The sequence below is a fragment of the Colossoma macropomum genome, unplaced genomic scaffold (genome assembly GCF_904425465.1).
Source record: "Colossoma macropomum unplaced genomic scaffold, Colossoma_macropomum, whole genome shotgun sequence".
In the NCBI taxonomy this organism is placed as follows: Eukaryota; Metazoa; Chordata; class Actinopteri; order Characiformes; family Serrasalmidae; genus Colossoma; species Colossoma macropomum.
This window is the reverse complement of record NW_023494795.1, coordinates 30,304,924-30,326,750: the sequence shown is the minus strand read 5'-3', so window position 1 is coordinate 30,326,750 and position 21,827 is coordinate 30,304,924. Positions and strand designations below refer to the sequence as shown.

General features: G+C 38.3%; 1 protein-coding gene across 1 annotated transcript; it reads right to left on the bottom strand.

The window, feature by feature from the left end:
- Positions 1–7,133: 7,133 nt before the first annotated feature.
- LOC118815796 (hepatocyte nuclear factor 3-beta-like) lies at positions 7,134–11,748 on the bottom strand. The gene is made up of 2 exons (XM_036582158.1): positions 11,494–11,748; positions 7,134–8,462 (listed from the first exon to the last, which is right to left on the bottom strand). The coding sequence occupies exons 1-2, from the start codon at positions 11,566–11,568 to the stop codon at positions 7,338–7,340; spliced, it is 1,200 nt and encodes a 399-aa protein (XP_036438051.1). The 5' UTR covers positions 11,569–11,748; the 3' UTR covers positions 7,134–7,337.
- Between the last annotated feature and the right edge of the window lie 10,079 nt (positions 11,749–21,827).

Genomic DNA, 21,827 nt, shown 5'->3' with positions numbered 1-21,827 from the left:
CTGTTTGCCTTTCAGCCGCAGTGTGTGGCCACCCTGAGTGTCGTGAAGCACTTTCATCAAGTGTCTACAGAAGAACAAAGGCAGCTCATTCAGCGGTATAAAACAAGATTATTCAGTGATTGATTTTGAAATGTTTACATTGGCATTTTCAGTCGAGCAATGGTATGAATCTGCCACGTTCTCATTGATACCGCTAATGTAAAAACAACCTTTCCATCAGGTTACACAAGGTTTCCTGTAAATGTTCTATAATAGTACATTTTGTTCTCCAAAAAATCATCGGTATATACCCAAGGATATTTGTGTTGTGAAAACAATGACCAATCCATGCTCCACACAAAAATGCATCCTTTGTAGCTAATGTAATTTTGGACTGGATAATTCTGAAGAAGAAAAGAAGCTGCAAGGGACAGGGCTGAAAAGCAATATTGGATAGCCATGATCTTTGGGCCTCAGGTGGCACTGCATTTAAAAAAGATACAATTCTGCAGTGGAAATCACAGGATGGGCTCAGGGACACTTTTGTAAACCACTGTCTGTTAGCACGGCTCATCGCTGCATCCACAAATGCAAGTTAAAACTCCATGCAAAGAAACCACGTATAAAAAGGATCCAGAAACTCCACCACCTTCACTGGGCCCAAGCTCATTTAACATGGACAAAGTGGAAAAGTGTTTTGTGGTCAGATGAATCAAAATTTGAAATTCTTTTTGGAAATCATGGACGCTGCATCCTCCAGGCTAAAGACCATCCAGCTTGTTGTCAGCTTACAGTTCAAAAGCCAGCATCCATGAAAGCACCATTAATGCTAAAAGACATATGCAGGTTTGGGAGCAACATATGCTGCCATCTAGATGATGTTTTTTAGGGAAGGCCTTGTTTATTTCAGCATGACAATGCCAATCCACATTCTGCATGTATTACCACAGCGTGACTCTGTAGTAAAGGTCTGGGTGCTAAACCAGCCTGCCTACAATCCAGACTTGCAAAAAGGAGACCCTGAACTGCTGAACAGCTGAAATCCTCTAGTAAGTAAGAATGGGAAAATTTCACTTTTAAAACTGGAAACTAGAAATAGGGTCTCCTCGGTTCCCAAACACTAACAGAGTGCAGTTAAAAGAAGACTTGATGAAAGACGTGACAAAACGTTGCTGGCATCAAATTCCAAATGGGTATATATTTTTCAAAAATCAATAAAATTTATGAGTTTCACATTTGCTATGTTGTCTTTGTAATGTACTCAAACTTTTAAGGCAACCAGGTTAATTACTTTTTAAGTTAAAACATTGAATCCTAATTTCTGCTCAGGAGGACCCTGACTAGACCCCTGGTTAGGATGGTGGCAAATTCATCAATGTTATTTTCACTCTGCTTAGTTTAGATAAGCTACAGCAACATAGCATAGTTATGCAACGACTATAAACAAAGAACTTCGCAATCAGTTGTGTTTCACATTAAATCTCATTCAGCCTAATGAGAAAATGCTATTTTTGTAAAAATGCATTGTTTTATAGTGCGCCATTAATTTCAGTTGATACTTATTTTACGAATATAAGGTCACATTGTTAGGATAGATCATATGTAGGTAAGTATGTAATTGAGATAATGGTCATGTGGTGGCAAATTCATTTTTTTGCCAACCTTTAGCTTGTCCAACCTCAAACAGTTGCTAAAATAGAATGCATTTATGGGAAGCATGAATAAGTCATTTTACCATTTTGCTTTCCGTCTGAATGATGTACCATGCTGCTTTACTGCTAACTTCCCCAACACAAAATTTGTGCTGTTAGTCCAGATGTGATCACGTGACCACCTGGTGTGATGGAAAGTGAGCATTAATGCTCCAGGGAAGCTGTGGGCTCTTACAGCAGAAAAAAGCGGTGCCTACAAAAGAACAGGCCTAAGACACCGTTCTTGATTCATGGGAAAGCCATTGGCATGCCATTGTGGCTGCCCTTCTGCTGAGCAAATAGTGCAAACTGTTCATTCCCCCCGCCTCCTATTCTTCCCCCAGCACATTGTTTGTGTCCTTGCATTTCATTCGGCCTGGGGAAGATTGTGCGCAGGGCCGGTGAGCAAACAGTCCGCAGAAGAAGCCCGCCATCCTCCCCGTTCCCAGGAGATCTAGCATTTGGAGCTGCGACTCCGGGCTGTCAAAGGGACAGCAGAGTTTATGTCAGGATGCTGAATTAATTGCTTTAAGCTGAGAGGGCTGGCCACTTTAATCACAGCCATTCAGCGAGCTGGTTCCTGCAGATTAACAGCCTATTCACCATCACCTTAAAGTGAAGGAGCCCGATGGTTTATTAAATGCACAGAGCGAGAACACCAATTTTAGCAGAAATGTCATGAATTTCTGGTAGATTCTCTAGAGATTTTTATGGACAGCAACATTGCATTTGGAATAACAAACAACATCTCAATAAGTTTGGGACTTTTATGCAGTTTTCTGATTTGTAATACATTAATCTTCATATATTTGAACATTTCTTTCTGCTGAATGTGTGGTTAAATATTAAAATATGACAACAGTTAAATATTAGTAAAAAGATCTATTCATAGGTCATAACACAAGTGATATACTGCATCACTAATAGTGCACTGGCTGGTCATTTTGATGCATATTTATGATTTGTGAAACATCTACTGATTCAGTCTTATTCACACTCTAATCTTACTGCTATTGAATATACCCTTCAGCATTAAAATATATCAAATAAAGACCCTTGACTGGCTGTAAAAATGGTTATTAACACCTTAATATCATGGCAGAAAGACTATAGCAAACACTTTGTAATATATCACATATATAACACTTCAATATTTACAAAAAAATGTGACTTTTATATAAATGTGGGGCTTAAAACACTGGGTGGTATGTATTTTACAAGGCCAGTGTGTTAAACATCTCATTGATCACAAGCCTATTATAGGCAGACTGTTTGTTTTGGGGGTCTTGCTCTTACTGGGGGTAACAGATGGGGCTAAGCAAGACTGAGACACATGAGGACGTTTAAAAAGACCCCACGTCTGCAGCAAGATCATCAGAAAGCAATGAATATCATGTAATTTGACATTTAAACTGCCATTTGAAGAATGCTTTCTAAAGATCAGCATCAAACTTTACAAATAATTTGTTGCGAACTCTTAACTGACAAGTCAGTTTGTCTTTTTATCACAAACCTTTGGAAATTTGTGATAAAAATGCCCTAGACATCAAATTTTTCTTGATTCAATGTGTGGCTCTGGGAAGAAAAAAAAAAAACTTCTAATTCGCATAAAACTTTATAGAACATATCTGTAGTTACATGACATTATGTTCTGGTTTACATTCGCTGCAAGAATCTAACAAAAGTGGTTCTACACTCTTAAAAAAAGATTCCAAAAAGGGTTTTTTTGAGCGACGACATAGAACTTTCTTCTCTAAAGAAACATGTCTGAAAAAGAAATTTCTGAAGGTGAAGAATTTTTCAAGGATTTTGTGAAACCTCACATAATTTAAAGGTTCTTCAGCAATTTAAGTGTTCCTCCAAGAACCTTTACATTATATGGAGGTTCTTGGAACATTTGAAGGTTCCTCACTCTCACATGTTATATTTATAAAAATGTCTCTCCAAAGAGCAATCCACTGAAAGATTCTTCAGGGTACCAAAAATGGTTATTCTACAGTCTAATATAAAGTTGCCACAAAGGGTTCTTTGACCAATGCTATAGAGGAACCACTTTTGGTTTCCTAAAAATACATGTTTGAAAAAAGATCTGTAAGTGTGAAGACTTCACATGATGTTAAAGTTCTTTGCCAAGGTTCCTATGGGAAGCAAAAGTGGTTCTTCTATGGCTCTTCTAGTGGATCTAGTAGTTCAGTTCTAGTGGCATCTTTATTTTCAAGGCTGTATCACCAATCTTATCCACAGTGGTCTAATGTGGCTGCAGGTTTTCATCCCAATCAAGCAGAAGCACAGTTCTATTTGTTTAATCAGTTGATTAATTATGTGAGGTGTTCTCCTGCTTGTTTGGAATAAAAACCTGAAAAACACTGGCTCTTTGTGAATAAGATTGGATATCCCTGTTCTATGGCTTCACTAAAAATAAAAACATTTTTGGGACCTAGAAGAGCATACAATAGCTTAACTACCCGAGATAGGGGAGGCAATCACACTGGGGCCTATGGCAAGGGAGGGCCTGCAGCCCCTAAAATCTTTATTGGGACCCTCATTTAGATACTGACACCCATGACTCTCCACATGCTACACAGAACTGCGCAAATGTCAAAGGACACTTTATTTCTTTTCAGTAAAAACAATTATTCAGTACTGCAGAAAGATTTAACAGCTAGTTTTTCAGTATTTAGTGTGTCCACTCTTCACCTTTATTACAGCTTCCATTCTTTTCAGGAGACTCATTTTCAGTTTTTCAAAGAAATCTGCAGGGATGTTTTTCCACACCTCCAAAGTTCAGTCTTAGAAACTGGTTTAGCATTTTTTGCTTCCCACTATCCAAGTAATCCCAAACACATTCAGTGATGCTGAGGTCTGGACTCTGGGGTGGTCAGTCCATTGTTCAGCTTCTTTGTTTGATGTGTCCGTCTCCTCTTCTCAGTGAGGCTTCTTGATCAGCTACACATCCTTTCAGACCCATAGCACTGAGTCGTCTTCTCACAGTGGAAGGATGGACAGAAACACCTGTGGATGTTTTTAAGATCTGAAGTAGCTTGATTTTCTCCTCTTTCTCAAAGATGAAAGCTTTAAGTGCTGTTTATCTGATAAGGACAGTTTTGGTGTCTACCTGGTCTTGCAGGTGGTTGTTAGGAGTCCCATTTTCTCTGAAGATTTTAATCATCAACATACTCCAAAAATTAAGTTAGTGTTAGATGCTTATAGAGTGGCATGCATTTAGAGAGTCACCTTGTATAAGACATGACAGTAGTGAATAAAGAAGCACAATACAATGTCATTTTTATTGAATGAATGTCGGCAGGTGGTGGGGTGCTTATTTTTTTACACTGGGCCCCTTAAGATTCTGTTTACGCTACTGTGTATGTTAATCTGGATGGACATTATGAGTAGTGGTTGCATTGTTACTTGATGAATATTACAGGCTTTATCAGCATGCAGTCTATTGCCTTCCTTCTGTTTCCTCCTCAAAACCTGCATGAGAAGCCCCTCTCATTCACCACCTTCACTCACTGATGGGCACTCTTCTCTCTCTCTTCAGTGAAGGGTCAGCGTCAGTTCAGCGTTCGGGCCTCTCAGTCCATTCACTCACACAGCAGCGGCTGTTGACACAAACCTCGGTGTGAGACGGCTCTCCACAGGCAACGAGGCCGGCCATGAAAGACCACCGCAGCAGCAGGAATGTCACACCGCAGCACCAGAAAGACAGAGCTGACATGTTCTCACCTTCAGCCAGAACAGAGCTCACAGCTCAGAGTGCAGAGCTCACAGCTCAGAGTGCAGGACTTTATTGGATTCCTCTTCACCAAACCAAGAATAAGATGAAGAGAAGAGTTACAGCCTCCATTAGAGCTTTATGACTGAGAGTAACAGTGTGAAGTGCTGAAAGGGAGACTAAAGCAATAGGCATAAAAACAGGACTGAAGCAGACTGGACTGGACTGGACTGGATAGAATTGAATTGAATTGAATTGAATTTGAACTGAAGGATACTAAGAGGGGCTGGGCTCAAACTGCTGAACAAAACCTGCTCTTTGCAACTAGATATGTTATTCCTGATGTTTGTATTCAGCTGGAGTCATTGATTAACTGACTGATTTACTCACTGTATATATATATATATATATATATATATATATATATATATATATATATATATATATATATATATATATTATATATATATATATATATATATGCAAACTATGATTTCCTCCATCCATCCACACTGCCAGCAATTAAATAACTTTTATTTTTTGTCATTTTATGATTGAATAAGAATACATATTACATATAATACGGGCATTATTATTATTATTTTTATTCGCGCTCCAGAGAACATTATTATACAAAACAGGGTTCTCAAGATTTCCCATCTGCTTATCAACAGACAGCAAAACAAAACTCAACTTGTGTGAAATTTTCCTCACAGCTGAGTCTGAGTGTTTCTCAGTGATCATAAACATCAGAGATCAGACTAAAGCGAGCTGAGAACAGAATGAAGAGGACTGTCTCTACAGCACGCGCTCGCTGGCGAACGAGTGTGTGTGTGTGTGTGTGTGTGTGTGTGTGTGTGGCGGGAGTGTATTTCGTTTTTAGAGGCAGGGGACAACAAACTGACGAGGCTGCCTCTGTATCTGCGGCTGCAGGGCTTGTATTAAATATTGATCATCGCTTGAAAACTTTTAAAATTTAAAATTTATTTTCTGATGTCATTTTTTCACTGATTTGTATGACTAAGTGCCCTCGCGGACCTCTGCCCTCCTCAGTACTGGCCCGAGGACCACCGAAGGCTCAACTGTGGTCCGCAGCTCAGGGGCTGGAAAACCCTGATCTGACAATTTATCAAACGAGGAACAACGAAATAAAACGAAGGATGAAATGAAACACGAAGTTAACTGTAAAATAAAAGTCCTTAACATCCAAACTATACAGATCTGGTTACGTGACGTCACTGCGACTCGTTTCTGATTGATCATTCAGCGCGTTCAGTTTCATTTACAGAAATCTCACGGGAATAACAGCAGAAAACAGAATTACAGAGCGCTGCAGCACCATCAGCACATCACAGCCGAGCCACAGGAACAACTTCTAATAATAATAATAATAATAATAATAATAATGATAATTATAATAATAACTCCTACCAGCATCATCATAGTCATCATAATTCTCTTAGATGTTTTGATTAAGCATATATAATAGTAATAATAATAGTAGTAGTAGTAGTGGTAGTAATAATAATAATAATAATAATAATAATAATAATAATAACCACCATCATAATCATCACTAAAATCTATTTAGTTGTGAAGAGTTTTATGCAGAAATCCATTTTATTCATTTTTGCTTGTTTGTTTTATCTATCTAAACATCCGCACATTGTTTAAAATGTCCTAATAAAATTATAATAAAACAGAAACAGAAACAAAAGGACCAAAAAATGCACAACTTTAAAAAGAACTTCCATGCCAAATTTAATAATGACTTTACTACAGTAATATTCACAATTACATAAATTACAGTATCAACAGAACACAGAAAAATGGCATCTCTTTAGTCTGAAGAGCCTGAAGAGTCTGAAGAGTCTGAACATGTGATCTTAAACAGAAGCTTTGATGAAATGTACAGCAGGAGAAACTGAAGTCCAGCAGAGAATGGAGGGCTAAGAGGAGTTCATGATGGGCCTGGAATACAGACCTTGGTAGTAAGGAGCTTCAGAGGGCAGATTAGGGGTCTCCAGACTGCTTTTGGCCAGGGAAAGTGATGTGGACAGTGGTGACCCATAGCCCGAGTGCTGCATGACCTGCTCGTAGCTCTTCAGCTCCATTCTGTGGTGCTGCTGCTCAGAAGACATGAGGTTCGTGATGGAGAAGGGGTGGTTGAAGGAGTACTGATGTTCAGGCTTGAGTGGTACCTCGTGGGGATGAACCTGGTGGTGCTGAGACAGAGCATGAAGGTGAGGAGGATGAAGATGCTGAGGGTGAGTAACATGATGCTGGTGCTGAAGATGCTGAGGAACAGGCGATTCTGGTTGTTCCGGACTCAAAACCGGCCTAGCTTTGACGTCTGACCCTTTATGGTCTTTGGTAGGCGTGCTACGTTGAGGAGAACCTTTAGGATCTTCGCTTTCTTTCCTGCAGGACTCCTTATCGGACTCCTTGTCGCACTTGAAGCGCTTCTGTCTCCTCAGGTAGCAGCCGTTTTCGAACATGTTGCCCGAATCTGGATGCAGAGTCCAGAAGGAGCCTTTGCCCGGCTTGTCCGGCGACCTGGGCACCTTGAGGAAGCAGTCATTGAAGGAGAGTGAGTGGCGGATGGAGTTTTGCCAGCGCTGTTGGTTCTGTCTGTAAAAGGGGAACAGGTCCATGATCCACTGATAGATCTCACTTAGCGTCAGCATCTTTGAAGAAGACTGCTGGATGGCCATGGTGATCAGAGAGATGTACGAATAGGGAGGTTTAGCATGTGTGTAGCTCCTCCGGTACGCCTTGGGGTCCCTCGACCTGTTGGCCTGGCCATAAACCGGACTGACCACATTCATGCTGGAGTAGGAGGCCAGGGCGTTCATGGACGTTGGCGACCCGCCGCTCATGGGGCTCATGCTGGAGTTCAGATTGGCCCCCATGGAACCTGGGGAACCACCCGAAACTGGGTGGCTCACTCCAGAGTTCACATAAGACATGGAGTTCATGGAGCTGGCAGCACAGCTTAGGCCCTGGACGCCCATGTAAGAGCCCACTGAGGTCATCCCCAATCCACCGCCCATAGCTCCAACGGTGGTGTAGCACTGAAAGGAGAAAGAAACAATCAGTGTTCATTTGTTTCGTTGCTACTAGGAAAGAAATATTTGGCTTTATATACAGTTCATTCTGAAACATAATTAAAACGTAATTGTGAAACAAATTTGTCCTTCTGCGTCCAGTTTTAACCCCCCTTGAGTTAAAGACTCCATAGTCTTTCTGCAGACTGCACTTACATAACTTTTGTCATTCTGCAATCAGGAAATTTCTGATTTATATATTATGTGAAGTATGATACAAAAAATTATCTTGTTGTTTCAGAAAAATATTTTTTTAATATTCCGGCTTTTTTCAGATGAGAAAAATATTTTCTCTTGTTTAAGATAAAAAAAATAATGTTCAGTTGTTTAAGAAAAAATCATTTGTCTCTTTTTTAAGGTTAGTAAAAAAAATATTTCTTTTGTTTACTGTTCGTAAAAATATTTTCTCTGGCTAAAGAATAGTAAAAAAAAATTGACTAGTAAAAACAAATTTTTAGATTAAATTAAATTTTAATTTACATAATAACGATTTTCTTCTGTTTAATGTGAATAAATTTTATTTAAGGTTTTGTTGAAGATTAGTAAAAAAATTCTCTTGTTTAATATTAGTAAAAAATTCTTTACTTAATACATTTTAAGGTAATTTATTATACAATCAAATAATGCAAAATGAACATATGCATTTTACCCTGAGGCAACATTGCATCAACATTATGAAAAACATTTTCACTGTCTGTCATAATTTCTACCACAGAATATTAATTAGCAGACACAGTTTTTGTGCTCCCATTATTTGAACACATTTCATGTTAGAACATCATTCCTGGTGCTTCACTTCTATGAAGTGAACATAATAAGCAGAGCGAACTGATCTGCTCTGATTTTGAGCTTGTTATGGTGTATTTAGGTGAAAAGGTCAGCACGGAATAGTTAGTGTGCCGTTAGTGTTAAAAGTCAGTCCGATAAGATAATAAATGAGACAATAACACACCGAGTTCAATGACCGTAACACACATTGTGCTTTGCTGGACACACAGGTTTATTTTACAATAATAAAAGCCTCGCTTTCACCTCTTTCAGTCAATCAGTGCTTTAACCAGATTTAATCATCATTAGACACTGTGGTGGTGATAAAAGTCATGCAGATTGCAGACAAAAAGGATCGAAATATCCATTTTTTTCAATCTCCCACTGGTCTGTTTGATCAGTCAGATTTACAGCACGTGGTTTTCTGCTCGTTGAGAACAAGAGAGCGCGCGGCAGCTGGAAATGAACTAAGATTATATGTAAACGCTGAAGCCTGGTTGGGTGAATAGCAGCTGAGCGGAGAGACGTTCATACATCTCGTGTACAGATATCCCACATCTCCTCAGCTCCTTCACAATAGCTGGTTTTTATTATTATTCTTTATTCTATTTTCCATTTACTCTATTTTATTTATTGTATTTTATAGTCTGTTCAGTATGTTACATGCCATCCATGTGTGACTCACCAAGACTAATTCCTTGAATGTGTAACATACTTGGCGATTCTGATCGCTTACAAACTGAAAACGAGCTCTGAATTTTCTTTCATTCGTAATTTCGTTCATTCATATCTGTTATTATAGCGGAAATAGGAGGAAACCTGAGAGATGAAACCAAATACATGAGAATAAATATGCAGCTGGTGTGGGAAAAAGACGAATACAAGTATGTATACATTTTTGGGGCGACAAAATAAATTAATTTCACTCACTTGCAATATTGAAGCATAAATTCTTACGAGTTATATATAACGTGAAATAAATGAGCACGAGCAGCTCCTGGTGTCTTTCACACAGTGGTAGAAATAAAGGTTCTTTCGTTCATCAAGGTACAACAGTGGTTTTAAGGTCCAGTTGTGTACTTTAAATTAGTTTTTCACAGGTAAAAACTTTAAAAGTACATTTTTATATCTTTTGATAACCTAATGTTGTAAAACAGAACAATAAAATAAAAAGCCTTGAGATGAGACAGGGTGTGTGGAGTCAATACAACTTAGAAAATATCATTTCAATGGATTATGGAACAATTATGTTCCCTGACTAAAGGTACTGAGATGTACCCTTGAGGGTCCCACCCCAGTGACAAGAAGGACACTGCCCCAGTGACGGTTTAGTACCTTTATTTCTGAGAGTGCATGTAGGATCGGAATAAATGGATTAAGTGGATTAAAGCTGTTAAATACCCACAGAAATTGAATTGCATCAGTACAGTCACCGAGAAAAGCGAACAAACGGAAAGACAATAGTGAAATTGATGTGACACGTTTAATTCATGTGGAAAATACGAGATATTTTTACCATTGAGCTGCTCTTAAATTATGAACTCACTGAGAGCTGCGAGTACAGAGAGAACTTTTTTTCAGTTTTATACGTAGATTTTAAATATGGCCCCTGCTGAAAAATTACCATTAGAAACCACTGAGGTTAAAACCTAATGTTTTTGCTTTCTGATTAGAATTGGCTTAATGGTTTCCATAGAGACCACTATTTTCCTGTAGAACACCTTTAGATCCCATTAGGAAACCATCAAATGCAATTATAATCATTCATTAGTCACCTGTTAAACCTTTACATTGTGATATCAACCCATTTTAAAAGCTTCTAAAACATTCCTGATTTCATAGCTTTTCCACAGAGTGACTGCGATTAATCCGCTGTACGTTCTTATAAGCGATAAAACTTTTTTAAAGTATCCATAAAAATGGATTCTTTTGGATCGTGACGCATTACGCACTAATCAGAGCTTGTGTGCAAATGCTCACGCACCTCAACCGCTAAACTAACCACCCATCCATTTGTTTACGCTTCTTTTCTCGCTGCTAAACGGTTAAAACAGTCTTTCTAATGTCTGTCAGCTTACTGTACTCCTCTCTTGTGATCAGGTCCTCGCCAGTTTGCTCGGAGGGGATCTGGAGGCGCCTCAAGTCAATATTTGATCGCAAAGTTAATATTATCTCAAGGCTAATATTGAACTGTAGACAGGAGGGAAATAAATACATAAAAAGCACCCACCTCTGGCTCTGCGTAATAGGCGCTCCAGTCCGGGTGTCCAGTCTCGTGTCCTTCCATTTTCACAGCGCCCAGCATGTTTCACACGCCACAGCGGGACACTAGAGCGGCTAGCACGGTGACGACAGACCGTAGAGACCCCCTCGGGGATGTGGGGGGATCTACAAACAGGAGGAGCCTTTGCTGTGCTTGCTGAGCGCGCAGCAGCTCGAGTTCAAACTGCGCTGCGCCTCTGCTGACGAGGAACAGGCTCAGTGACGTGGGCCAACGCTCCTGCTGCTGCTGCTGCTGGGCCGCTGCTGAAAGGTGATAACAGCACTGCAGGGTCTACCAATCCACTGCACTCCAGAGGAACTCCAGCCGGTCCGTGTTTTACATGTTTCCCAGCTCCAAACGCACACCTGAGTCAGGTAATTGTGAAGAGACCTTGTGCCTGCCTGTAGACTAAGTTCCAGATTCAAACTTACCTGAATCAGGTAATCAACCGCTGTTCAATCCAGTCCGGAGGGACATCCAGACAGTCCACTTTTTCACTCTTTCCAAGCTCTAAACCCACACCTGAGCCAGGTAATTTTGGAGACCATAAGCCTGTCTGTAGTTGTACTGTGTTCCAGTTTCAAACTCACCTGAATCAGGTAATTAACCACTGTTATATAGTTTTTCAATCCAGTCCTGAGAAACCACCAGCCAGTCCACATTTACACTCTTTCCCAGCTCCATACTCACACTTGAACCAGCTAATCAGTGCTTTTTAGCAGTGTTTCACAATCCATTCCTGAGGGACCCCATTCCAGGCCATGTTATTACTCTTTCCCAGCTCCTAACTCACACCTGAACCAGGTAATCAAGTACACTTCTCATGCCAGTCAAACAGTTGTTACTGTGTTCCACTTGAACATACAAGAAGAAAAAAAAAAGATTTAAAAAAAAAAAACTATGTTTAATACAGGTTTGGCTGAAAAACATACAAATGTCAACAAAACAAGAAACTGAGGGCTGTTGCAGGGTTTACCAATCCAGCTGGTCCACATTTGTACTCTCTCCCAGCTTCAAACTCACACCTCAACCAGGAAATCAAGTGCTATTTAACAGCATTTCCCAGTCTAGTTAATGTGTGTTTAATATGTAAATTGAACATATTTTTGTTCAGCACCTGTATTAAGTACATTCTCACCCCTTCCTGTTCCAAACAAACCTGAGTCAGGTAATCAAATGCAGCATTCCCAATCTAGTCCTCTGGCATTCTATGTTTTGCTTTTGGACAGTGTTTTCTAATCCAGACAGTCCACACTTCTGTGATGTTAATGTTCCAAACACACCTGGAGCAGGTAATCAGCATCTGCAACACTTGCTTACCTGGCTCGGGTGTGTTTAGAGGTAGAACACAATAAAAATATGGACTGGCTGGGAGTGTTCAAGGACTGGATAAAAAAAACCTGGTCTTCATCTGGGTTTTCCAATTCAGGCTTGAGGGACCCCCTACCAGTCCACTTTTTCCTCTTTCTCTTTTCCAAATGCACAACTGAGCCTGGTAATCAGGCACAGTAAAATCCAGTCCACATTTTTGCTCTGTTCCAGCAGCACACCTGTACCAGATATGCTGTTCTTGATTGCTTGGTGCAGGTGTTCCAGCTGCAAACTATCCATATATCCTGATTACCTGGCTCAGGTGTGTTTGGAGTTGGGAAAAGAAAAAAATAATGGACTAGACCTAAAGAATCTGTGTACATGTCCAACACACAGTGCTTAATATAGGGGCTTTTGTTCCTCACTGACCCCTGGATGGTCAACAGTTTTGTTGTGCTGTGGTTCCTTATGAATATGAGCCAACATATACAGCCATTGACTTCTTATTTGAATTGTGTCTGGAGCTGGAATAAAAATGTGGACTGGATGGGGATCCCCTTGGGTTCTTTGTGTGATACCTTAGAAGAACCATACATCACATTTACAAAAATGGTTCTCTAAAGAATGATTCACTGAAAGGTTTTTTTAGGGAACCAACAGTGGTTCTTTAATGGCACTACGCAAAGAATCCTTAGGAGGAAGGAAACCAACCAAGGAGGAAAGTCCATCAGAAGAAAAAATCTAAGTGTTTTTTACAGAGCTGCACAGACTTTAAAGGGGAATTCCACTGATTTTTTTCAAAATTTCTGCATAATTAAATGGCTGAGATGTAAACAAAGTCATTCAGTCAGAATTGTTTACAGTGCTGGTGATAGGAACCAGACATCTGGAGTTTGACATCTCTAGAAGCTCCTTCACAGAAAGCTATTACATGAAATGGCTATGAATATGCTGCACATGTCTGAGTGTTTTACAAGAGTTTTGTGATTAACTTTTGGCCTAAAACATATTTTTAAATATGTTGCATCACTGATGGGTACATGCAGGGTGCTATAAGGAAAAATAGTCCCTAAAACAAAGTTTTTTTTTTAGATTTAGCATTACTTACATCACATATGAAATCTCAGAAGACATGTGTAGGTTCACTGGTGGTTTTGGATGGTAAATTAAATGGCTATATTTGTGTTGTAGACATGGTGACTGTCACCATCACTGTAAAAAAAAGAGTCTGTAAGTTTCTTTACCACTTCACAGAAAACCATGACTTTGTTTACATCTCATTATTAGGCAGAAATTTTGAAAGGTTGGTGGAATTCCCCTTTAACTCTTATTATTGTATTTTAACTCTGTAGACAAGCAGAGTTTCTGTGAAAGCTACATGTTCAAAGTTCAATTGATCATTTTTAAGAATTTGTTGACAAGCCTGTCTTTTTTAGAGGACAGTGGAGCAGAGGTTTCGAAACAGAGCAAACACAAAGCTATAGGGTCAATTCAGAATCAAAACACTCTTATCTTTCAGCAAACCTCGTAGTGTTCATGTTTTTCCCACAATCTGAAAACACCAGCTGCCCTTTAACTTCCTATGGCTTATTATTCATTAAAGGGCAATTCCACCAATTTTTCAAAACAATCTGCATAATTAAACCATAAAAATTAAACAAAGTCAGAGTTGTTGGTGCAAATTGCTCCATTATAGAGAAACCTACTTCTACATTCTAAAGCAACCTAGAACTGTTTACAGTGGTGGTGAAAGGAACCAGACATCATTTTTTCATGTATTTAATTTAAATACACTTAAAATATACTTTTCTGCATTTTTTAAACAGGTGTATTTGAGAGCAACACATTTTAAATGTATTATTTGGTTGTTACCTAAACAACTTTTGTATATTTAATTATATTTAACATTGATATACATCTTCTATACTTACAAGTGATTTTCTGATGTTGCAATGAAGTTCAGCAGCACCTGAAACATATTTTAAATGTAAATTCTTGGATGTAACAATATTCATATTTGATTACTTTGGATACAATGCAACTAAAACTTACTAAAGCACACTTTATAAGTAATTGCTTTAAAGTATACTTGAAATAAAACACTTAAGATGATGACAATTAAATATACTTTTGTTCAAGTATGCTTCAGTATGTTAATGAATACATTACAGGTGTGTTTTCTTACACCAAAATAAAGTGTAGTTTAAAGGTATACTTACTATGTTTTAGAAAAGTAAATACATTCAACAAACAAAAAGTGTGGTATAACACAATTGACTGTATACTTAATTACCTATACATGCTTTATTTGTTGAATATATTTAAGTGAATTTAGTGTTATCAACATCTACTTTAACACACCGAGCTACAGAGTAATAAAGGCATGTTGAGTTAACAGAGCTCTCATGTTGGTGAGGGAAGCGTGCTGTTTGATATCGGGTTTATCTGATGTGTTTGATCACCAAAGGCAGCCACAGCTGACGGCTGATAGAGCCAACCTGGCAAAGCAGGAAAAGCCTATTGAACGCTACTATTCGGCTGCTAATGTATTTGCTCTGACACGTGGAATAATCACCTACCTGCTGGAATTCACAGGCATTTTTAATCATATAGTAATATAATACACTCTTTAAAATGATGGTTATTCAAAGGTTTTTTAGTAAAGAAAATGGTTTTGTATAGAACCATGAACACTCAAAGAACCATTTGCATGACTAAAGGGTTCTTTGCTTTGTGAAAGGTCTTCAGATTGATGGAAAATTTGCTGTAGATGGTTCTATATAGAACTTTTTCAAAAAGGGTTCTATGTAGCATCAAAAAGCGTTCTTGTATTGTTACGATTTCAAGCTTGCAATAATAGAATTTGGTGCTATATAGAACCCTTTTAAAAATGTTCTATATAGAACCATCTACAACACAACTTTTTCATGACCCAAAGAACCATTTGCACAATTAAATGGTTCTTTGAGTGTCCATGGTTCTATACAAGACCATTTTCTTTACTAAAGAACCTCTCAAGAACCATCATTTCTAAGTGTGTAGTGACAAGTGAAAAATGGCATTTTAAAGAAAAGGTCTAGCACTTTTACAGTCCCAACCATGATTTTAATACAAGCAGCATCCCTTAACTCCTACAGTCCATCCATAATAAATACACACAAAATATTTGATACTGATTTTACCCAATCAAAGCAACTGAGAGAACCTCCAGCACCAGCCTGAGAGAGCCGTAGGAAGATGCTGCAGTTTCAGTCTGGGTAAAGAATAATGATTCAACAAAACATATCATTTGACCAGGGGTGCCCAAACTTTTGCATACGACTGCAAGTCATACTGTGTCCTAAACCACAGCGACATATCTGCACAAGAGCTGGATGCAACTTGAGCAGGTTAAGGGAAGTTTTCAGCATGTATTTGACGAAAAATTTTTGGCTGACTATTGTTTGTCTGCTCAATTAGCCTTGTAGCTGTAGCGCTAAACTAAAGAAGAAACATTGGGACTCCAAACATGTCTTGGCTGATCAACCACATCTGGGGTAAGTGGAAAATTGTGTAAATTAGATTTTTTGCTGAGCCACTCCTTTCAAGGGCCAGTGTCATAGAAAACTTTGATGTAGTGCTTAAACATTGTTACAAAGCATACCATTCACTTGCCAGTCCGTTCACTCCATATATGGAAATTATGGCACTAATTTTTAATTTATTGTTTTTATGATGATTAAGATGTCACAAAAATCAATGCTTTTCCATATATGCACCTGTTCAGCCTATAGCAGTTTAGATCCACCCATTCATGTTGAAGTTATAAGGAGTATTTCAGCCTTTTCATTTTCAATGAGGTACAAACCAAGGCAGCCAATCAGAACAGAGATCAATTACATACAACAGTCTTAAAGGCACAGAACCAAAAGCAACCTGTTTAATTCTGAGAGAAAAAGAAAGGTTGGAAAATGATCATATAAAAATGAATAGTGACTGTTTTTGGTGTATAAAACAACACAAATATTATAAGTGGATCTCAGAAGAAAATATTAAGATATGGGCACTTTAAATAAACATTTGAAAAGTAGTTTGTGAGTGTTTCACTAATCATACTGTAAGATGACAATCTTAACTGAAATATTGTTCTCTACTCATTATTAACCTTGTTCTTGTGCTGCTCTTTTCTCTCTCTAAGGTGGCAAGTCTTTCACTGAAAGTGAAATGTTTGCTGGAAGCAGCCTGTTAGGTGACAGTAAACATGCCGCAGTGGGGTTGGGGTTTGAGTCTTTATCCGGAGCAGCTGTGACAGAGGCTGCTGGCTCCAGGTCTGTTCTGTTTACCTGCTGATGAACGTGCCAGGCAGGAGGAGCAGGAAAGTACACAAGAGGGACTGGAGACAGCAGGGCTGGGAACAGTAGCAGCACCAGGAACATTTTATTCTGGGTTCTTTGGGGAATCTGAGAAGGAGGTAGTATAGGGCCTGAATAGACCATCTTTATTTCACTCTGGACTTTTATTCTGGTGTGAAAATAAGAGCTAAAGACTTGAACCATAAATTGGCTGGTGCCTGAGCCAACAAACAAGGAAAAAGTAAAGTCATTTTTACTTGAACCCTGCTACAAAACAGTGACACAACCATGCCATAAAAATGTGACAGATTATGTCCAGTAATGTAACAGTGTCATGTCACTATTACTGTTAATTGCCATGATAGATGGAATAATGTTTGATATTATGAAGGCTAACCAGATTACACAAATATTTAATATTATGAAGGCATCTGTCATGACAATTACTGGTAATAATAACATTAAACTGTTTTATTACTGAACATAATCTGTCATGACAGCTCATGACAACATATGACATCTGGCATTATATGTTTACGGCATGGTTATGTCATTGTTATGCAGCGGGGTTCAAGTAAATTGTCACCAAATAAACTGCTTTTTTGCTTTTTGAAGTTGCTGTATGTGCCAACAACAAACAATCACGAGAAAAATAAACAATCACTTTAAAAAGAAGTTAGAGACTGAAACATCGTTTGGGGAAAAAAAATGTCATTTTGAATTGAAGTCTACGGAGAATATGGCTGAATCCTTTTTATATTAAGATCACAATTTGAACTGCCTCTAGATGTGTCAATCAGAAGCAACCAGATATCTATGTGCTGTGATATCATAGCCATAACTAACTAGCAATCTGGCGCACCACATTCAGTGTTCAAGCCAGAAAAATCATATATAAATTTGCTTTTCCATGATGCAGGCCCTTTAATACTGCCATGCAAATTAATCTCATCCTTTTAATTGTTACATTTGAGAATTTTTGTTTTTTGTGATAAATAGTGGTTGGAAAATAATGTGATGATTGATGTCAGACACCAAACATGTCTTGGCTGATCAAGGAAAAAACCATGTAAATTAGGTTTTTGGCCAGACTCCTGCTTTGAAAAACAACCTTGCCTAAAAGAAAAGGGGCTGATGTGTATTCCACCGAGTCGATCCCTATTCTCATGGACTTCTCACGGCTTAAAGGAAAACAGTGTGAGGTCCTGAGTTGAGTCCCTAAAGCCAGAGGATCATGTCACCACTGTCCAGCCTGTGTTTGTTTATCCAAGCACACCCATACAAGATCCTTTTAAATCTGCCCTTTACGAGTCTGACAGCGAACAGGCCAGCCACTGAAGGGGCCGCAGCCTGACTGCCCTTCAGATTAGGAGCCCATCAGCCTCCTGCGGCTACACACAAATGTACCTACACTGCCCCCCGCAGAGGAAACACAATGGCTTACTTAGGAAGAAGCATTGGCATGGTGGGGGAGCCCGCACTAAACTTTCTTTTATTGCCTCACACTCCGCCCCCTGCCCTCAACACAGATACACACAGTCTACCCAGCATCATATCATTCATATCCTTCAGCCAGCAGAAAGTGTTTTGACCTCTTAAAATCCCAGGCTTCATACATACTACGGCTTAGTATTCAGCAACTACAACTTTATTAATGCAATAATTAAACTGGCAGAGCTATTCTTAGGTAATAGAAGTGAGTAATAAAACTGTGGGACTGCCGGTGGAACAAAAAAAAGAAACAAAAGCTTCTGTCACAAAAATATTGGCTAAAGCCTTGACAAGAACTCATGCCAATCTTGACCTTAAAGGGGCATTCTAGCCTAAAACCAGAGCTTTATATGCTATTTGTCACATTATCAGTATTTTGTTCTCCAACACTGTATCTCTCAGCCTCATCAGTTCAGAACCCCGCCAGAAAAACCAGCATAGACCAGCATGGCTGGTCACAAGCAAAACCGTATGCTGTGTTTTGGATGCTGGTATGCTAGACAGCAGAAATGGAAGTTAATATGCTGACCACCAGCTGGTATGCTGGTCAACCGGCATGAGGGACTAGCTAAAGCAACATAAACCAGCATAGACTAACATAGACCAGTTTAGACCAGCATTAAATGCTTCCTGGTCTGTGCTTTTTCTTTTGTTCAGCAGGGAACTCCTGATTTTATATCGTTTTCATCATTGTTCTCTCACTATAATACCCCTAATACATCATATGACCACTGTGAATCCCTGTGGTGACAACCAATCTTGACTGCTAGCTTAGCCACTGATCTACAGACTAATAAATACAACAAAACTAGCATTAGCGTTTACTAGTTACAACTCTTACCTCAGTCTTTGAACCAAATCTTCATACAGGACAAAATGGACACCAGAGACAATTTTTTTTACCATTTCAGCCAGTGACTAATGTTACTAGATAGCCAGCTAAAATGCTAACTTATCTTTACTGTGTTGTCTTCCTCATCTAACAAGTCATTTTATTCTGTCCTGTCCATTGTAATTGTGATTTGAAGACTGATACTAAAGTTTGCTACAGCAGCGATAGCAGTAACGTTAGCTGTGTGTCTTCCTTCTGATCTTTGAAGCTGTATAATCATTGTGTATTTAGCTTCATAGCCATATTAGGAACAAAGCTTGTTTTCTCGGTATGGCAAAAATCACCACTGTCACATCCTGTGGGGAACAAAAATGCTCCAAAGCTGAAAGATTTTCTCCTCTGAGTGTCACTGAATCCTCTGAATCATGAGGGCATTTAGCAGTCAAAACATGAATATTGCTATGTCCATGCTACAAGCAAGCTAACACTTCAAAATACCACATTTGACAAAGTTCACTGGTTTGTTTAGGGTTTTTTGATGAGGCTGCCAGTCTTAGGAGGTCAGTTCAGTGGGCAGCAGTGTTAACTTGCATATAGCAGTAGTCACATTTCAGCTCCTTAATGACCATTCAGTGGATCTGGTGACATTCTGAGAAAAAGATGTCTGTACAGCAAAACGTATCATCTTAAAGAACATTTTTGTTTTTAACAGGGCGGCAATTTTGGAAAATAGCATTTGTTTTTGTCATAGAGAAAACAAGCTTAGACCTGGAGTTCCTAACATGGACATGACACAGACTACAGAATGATGTCCAAGACTTCAGAGGTCTCAACAGCAAATTCCCAAAAATCCACCCTAAAGCAGCTACAGTTTTTCAAATATTCCTTTCTCCTTCAAAACACATCATCAGAGGAGTGTTTTCCTAATCTTTAAACTAAAGAGACTACTGCTGCACCACTGTAGGATGCAAATAAGTATATTTAGAGCAGATGTAGTTGTTACATGTATCATTTCGGTCAGTGTCCCTTTAACAATGTAACAATCATCAGGCTACCACAGTGTTGTACAAAGCAATGAAATACAATCAGCACACTAACATTAGCTGGAAACAGCCTACTTGCATTACATCTCAGCCCACATCAATAAAATCAGCTTTTGACACATTCATTTTTATTTTAGCCATATCATATTGCTGAAGGATTAAATGCTGAAGGAGTTCAATTTATGTCTTATTACCCTTTTGAAAACAATAAAGTGACTTGTTTTTTATTTCTGGGAAAAGTGAAGGAATCTGTACTTTAACTTAAAATAAAATTATTAATATTAGTATTGATCCACCTAGATCTATATCCACCTTTAACATAGTGATTTTGAGCTGCTCCACCTCACTGACACTAAACTTCTCTATGAAATATATTTATAAAAATGTTCCATTGACACCATAATTACAATGATATTTGGTTCATTTTCCACACAATTTACTCTTAAAAGAATTGTTCTTCCCTATTTTTTATATATATATTTAATTAAAAAGTCATTTTAACCTGTGTCACATTTTATGCACAGCCCTGTTACCCAAACCTTCTGCAGAATGACCGTGAGACAAGTAATTATTCTCATTCTATTTTCTCAATTTTCACATCAAAATTGATTTGGCTGCATGAGTTACGCTCAACCATTATGTAAACTATCTGGTTATTAGTCAGCATACAACATGTGCAACCATGTCAAGCTAACCACTCCTGAATGCTTGCTTATTTAAATTTTTTAACCTTTAATTTTTTTATATGATAATGAAACAAAAATGGCTTAAAACAAAGATTTTAATGAAAACATTTTGATTACATTTAGATACTTTGATATTTTTCAATGTTTGTTAACTTATCCCTTCTGCTTGATGTTGTATACTTTCTGTGTTTTTTTAACTGCATTAATATTAACTTAATGGGCAATATCACCTCTGTGTTAAACCCTGTTAACCAGGTTTCAACCATGTTATTCAATGATTTTTGTTACAATAATAGTCTTAAAACATTTAAATTTGTAGGTTTTGCTACCAGAAGTGTAGTAACAAGAGTCATTAGTTAAAAGTACTAATGCAAGAAAAATTGCATTAATTCTTGTTTAGAAAGAAAAACTCTAAAGACTTTGACTAACATATACATTAGAAATACAGAAAACAAGAAAACCTTGGATTTTTATTTTGTATCTGAAAAGGTCAAAAAGCATTTCATAAATATATGTATTTCTTGTTAGAAAATAATAAACTGAATGTACACAGGCTTTTTAAAGCCATTTATACATCTCCCTAAAAACCAGTAACAGGGTGGTGAAA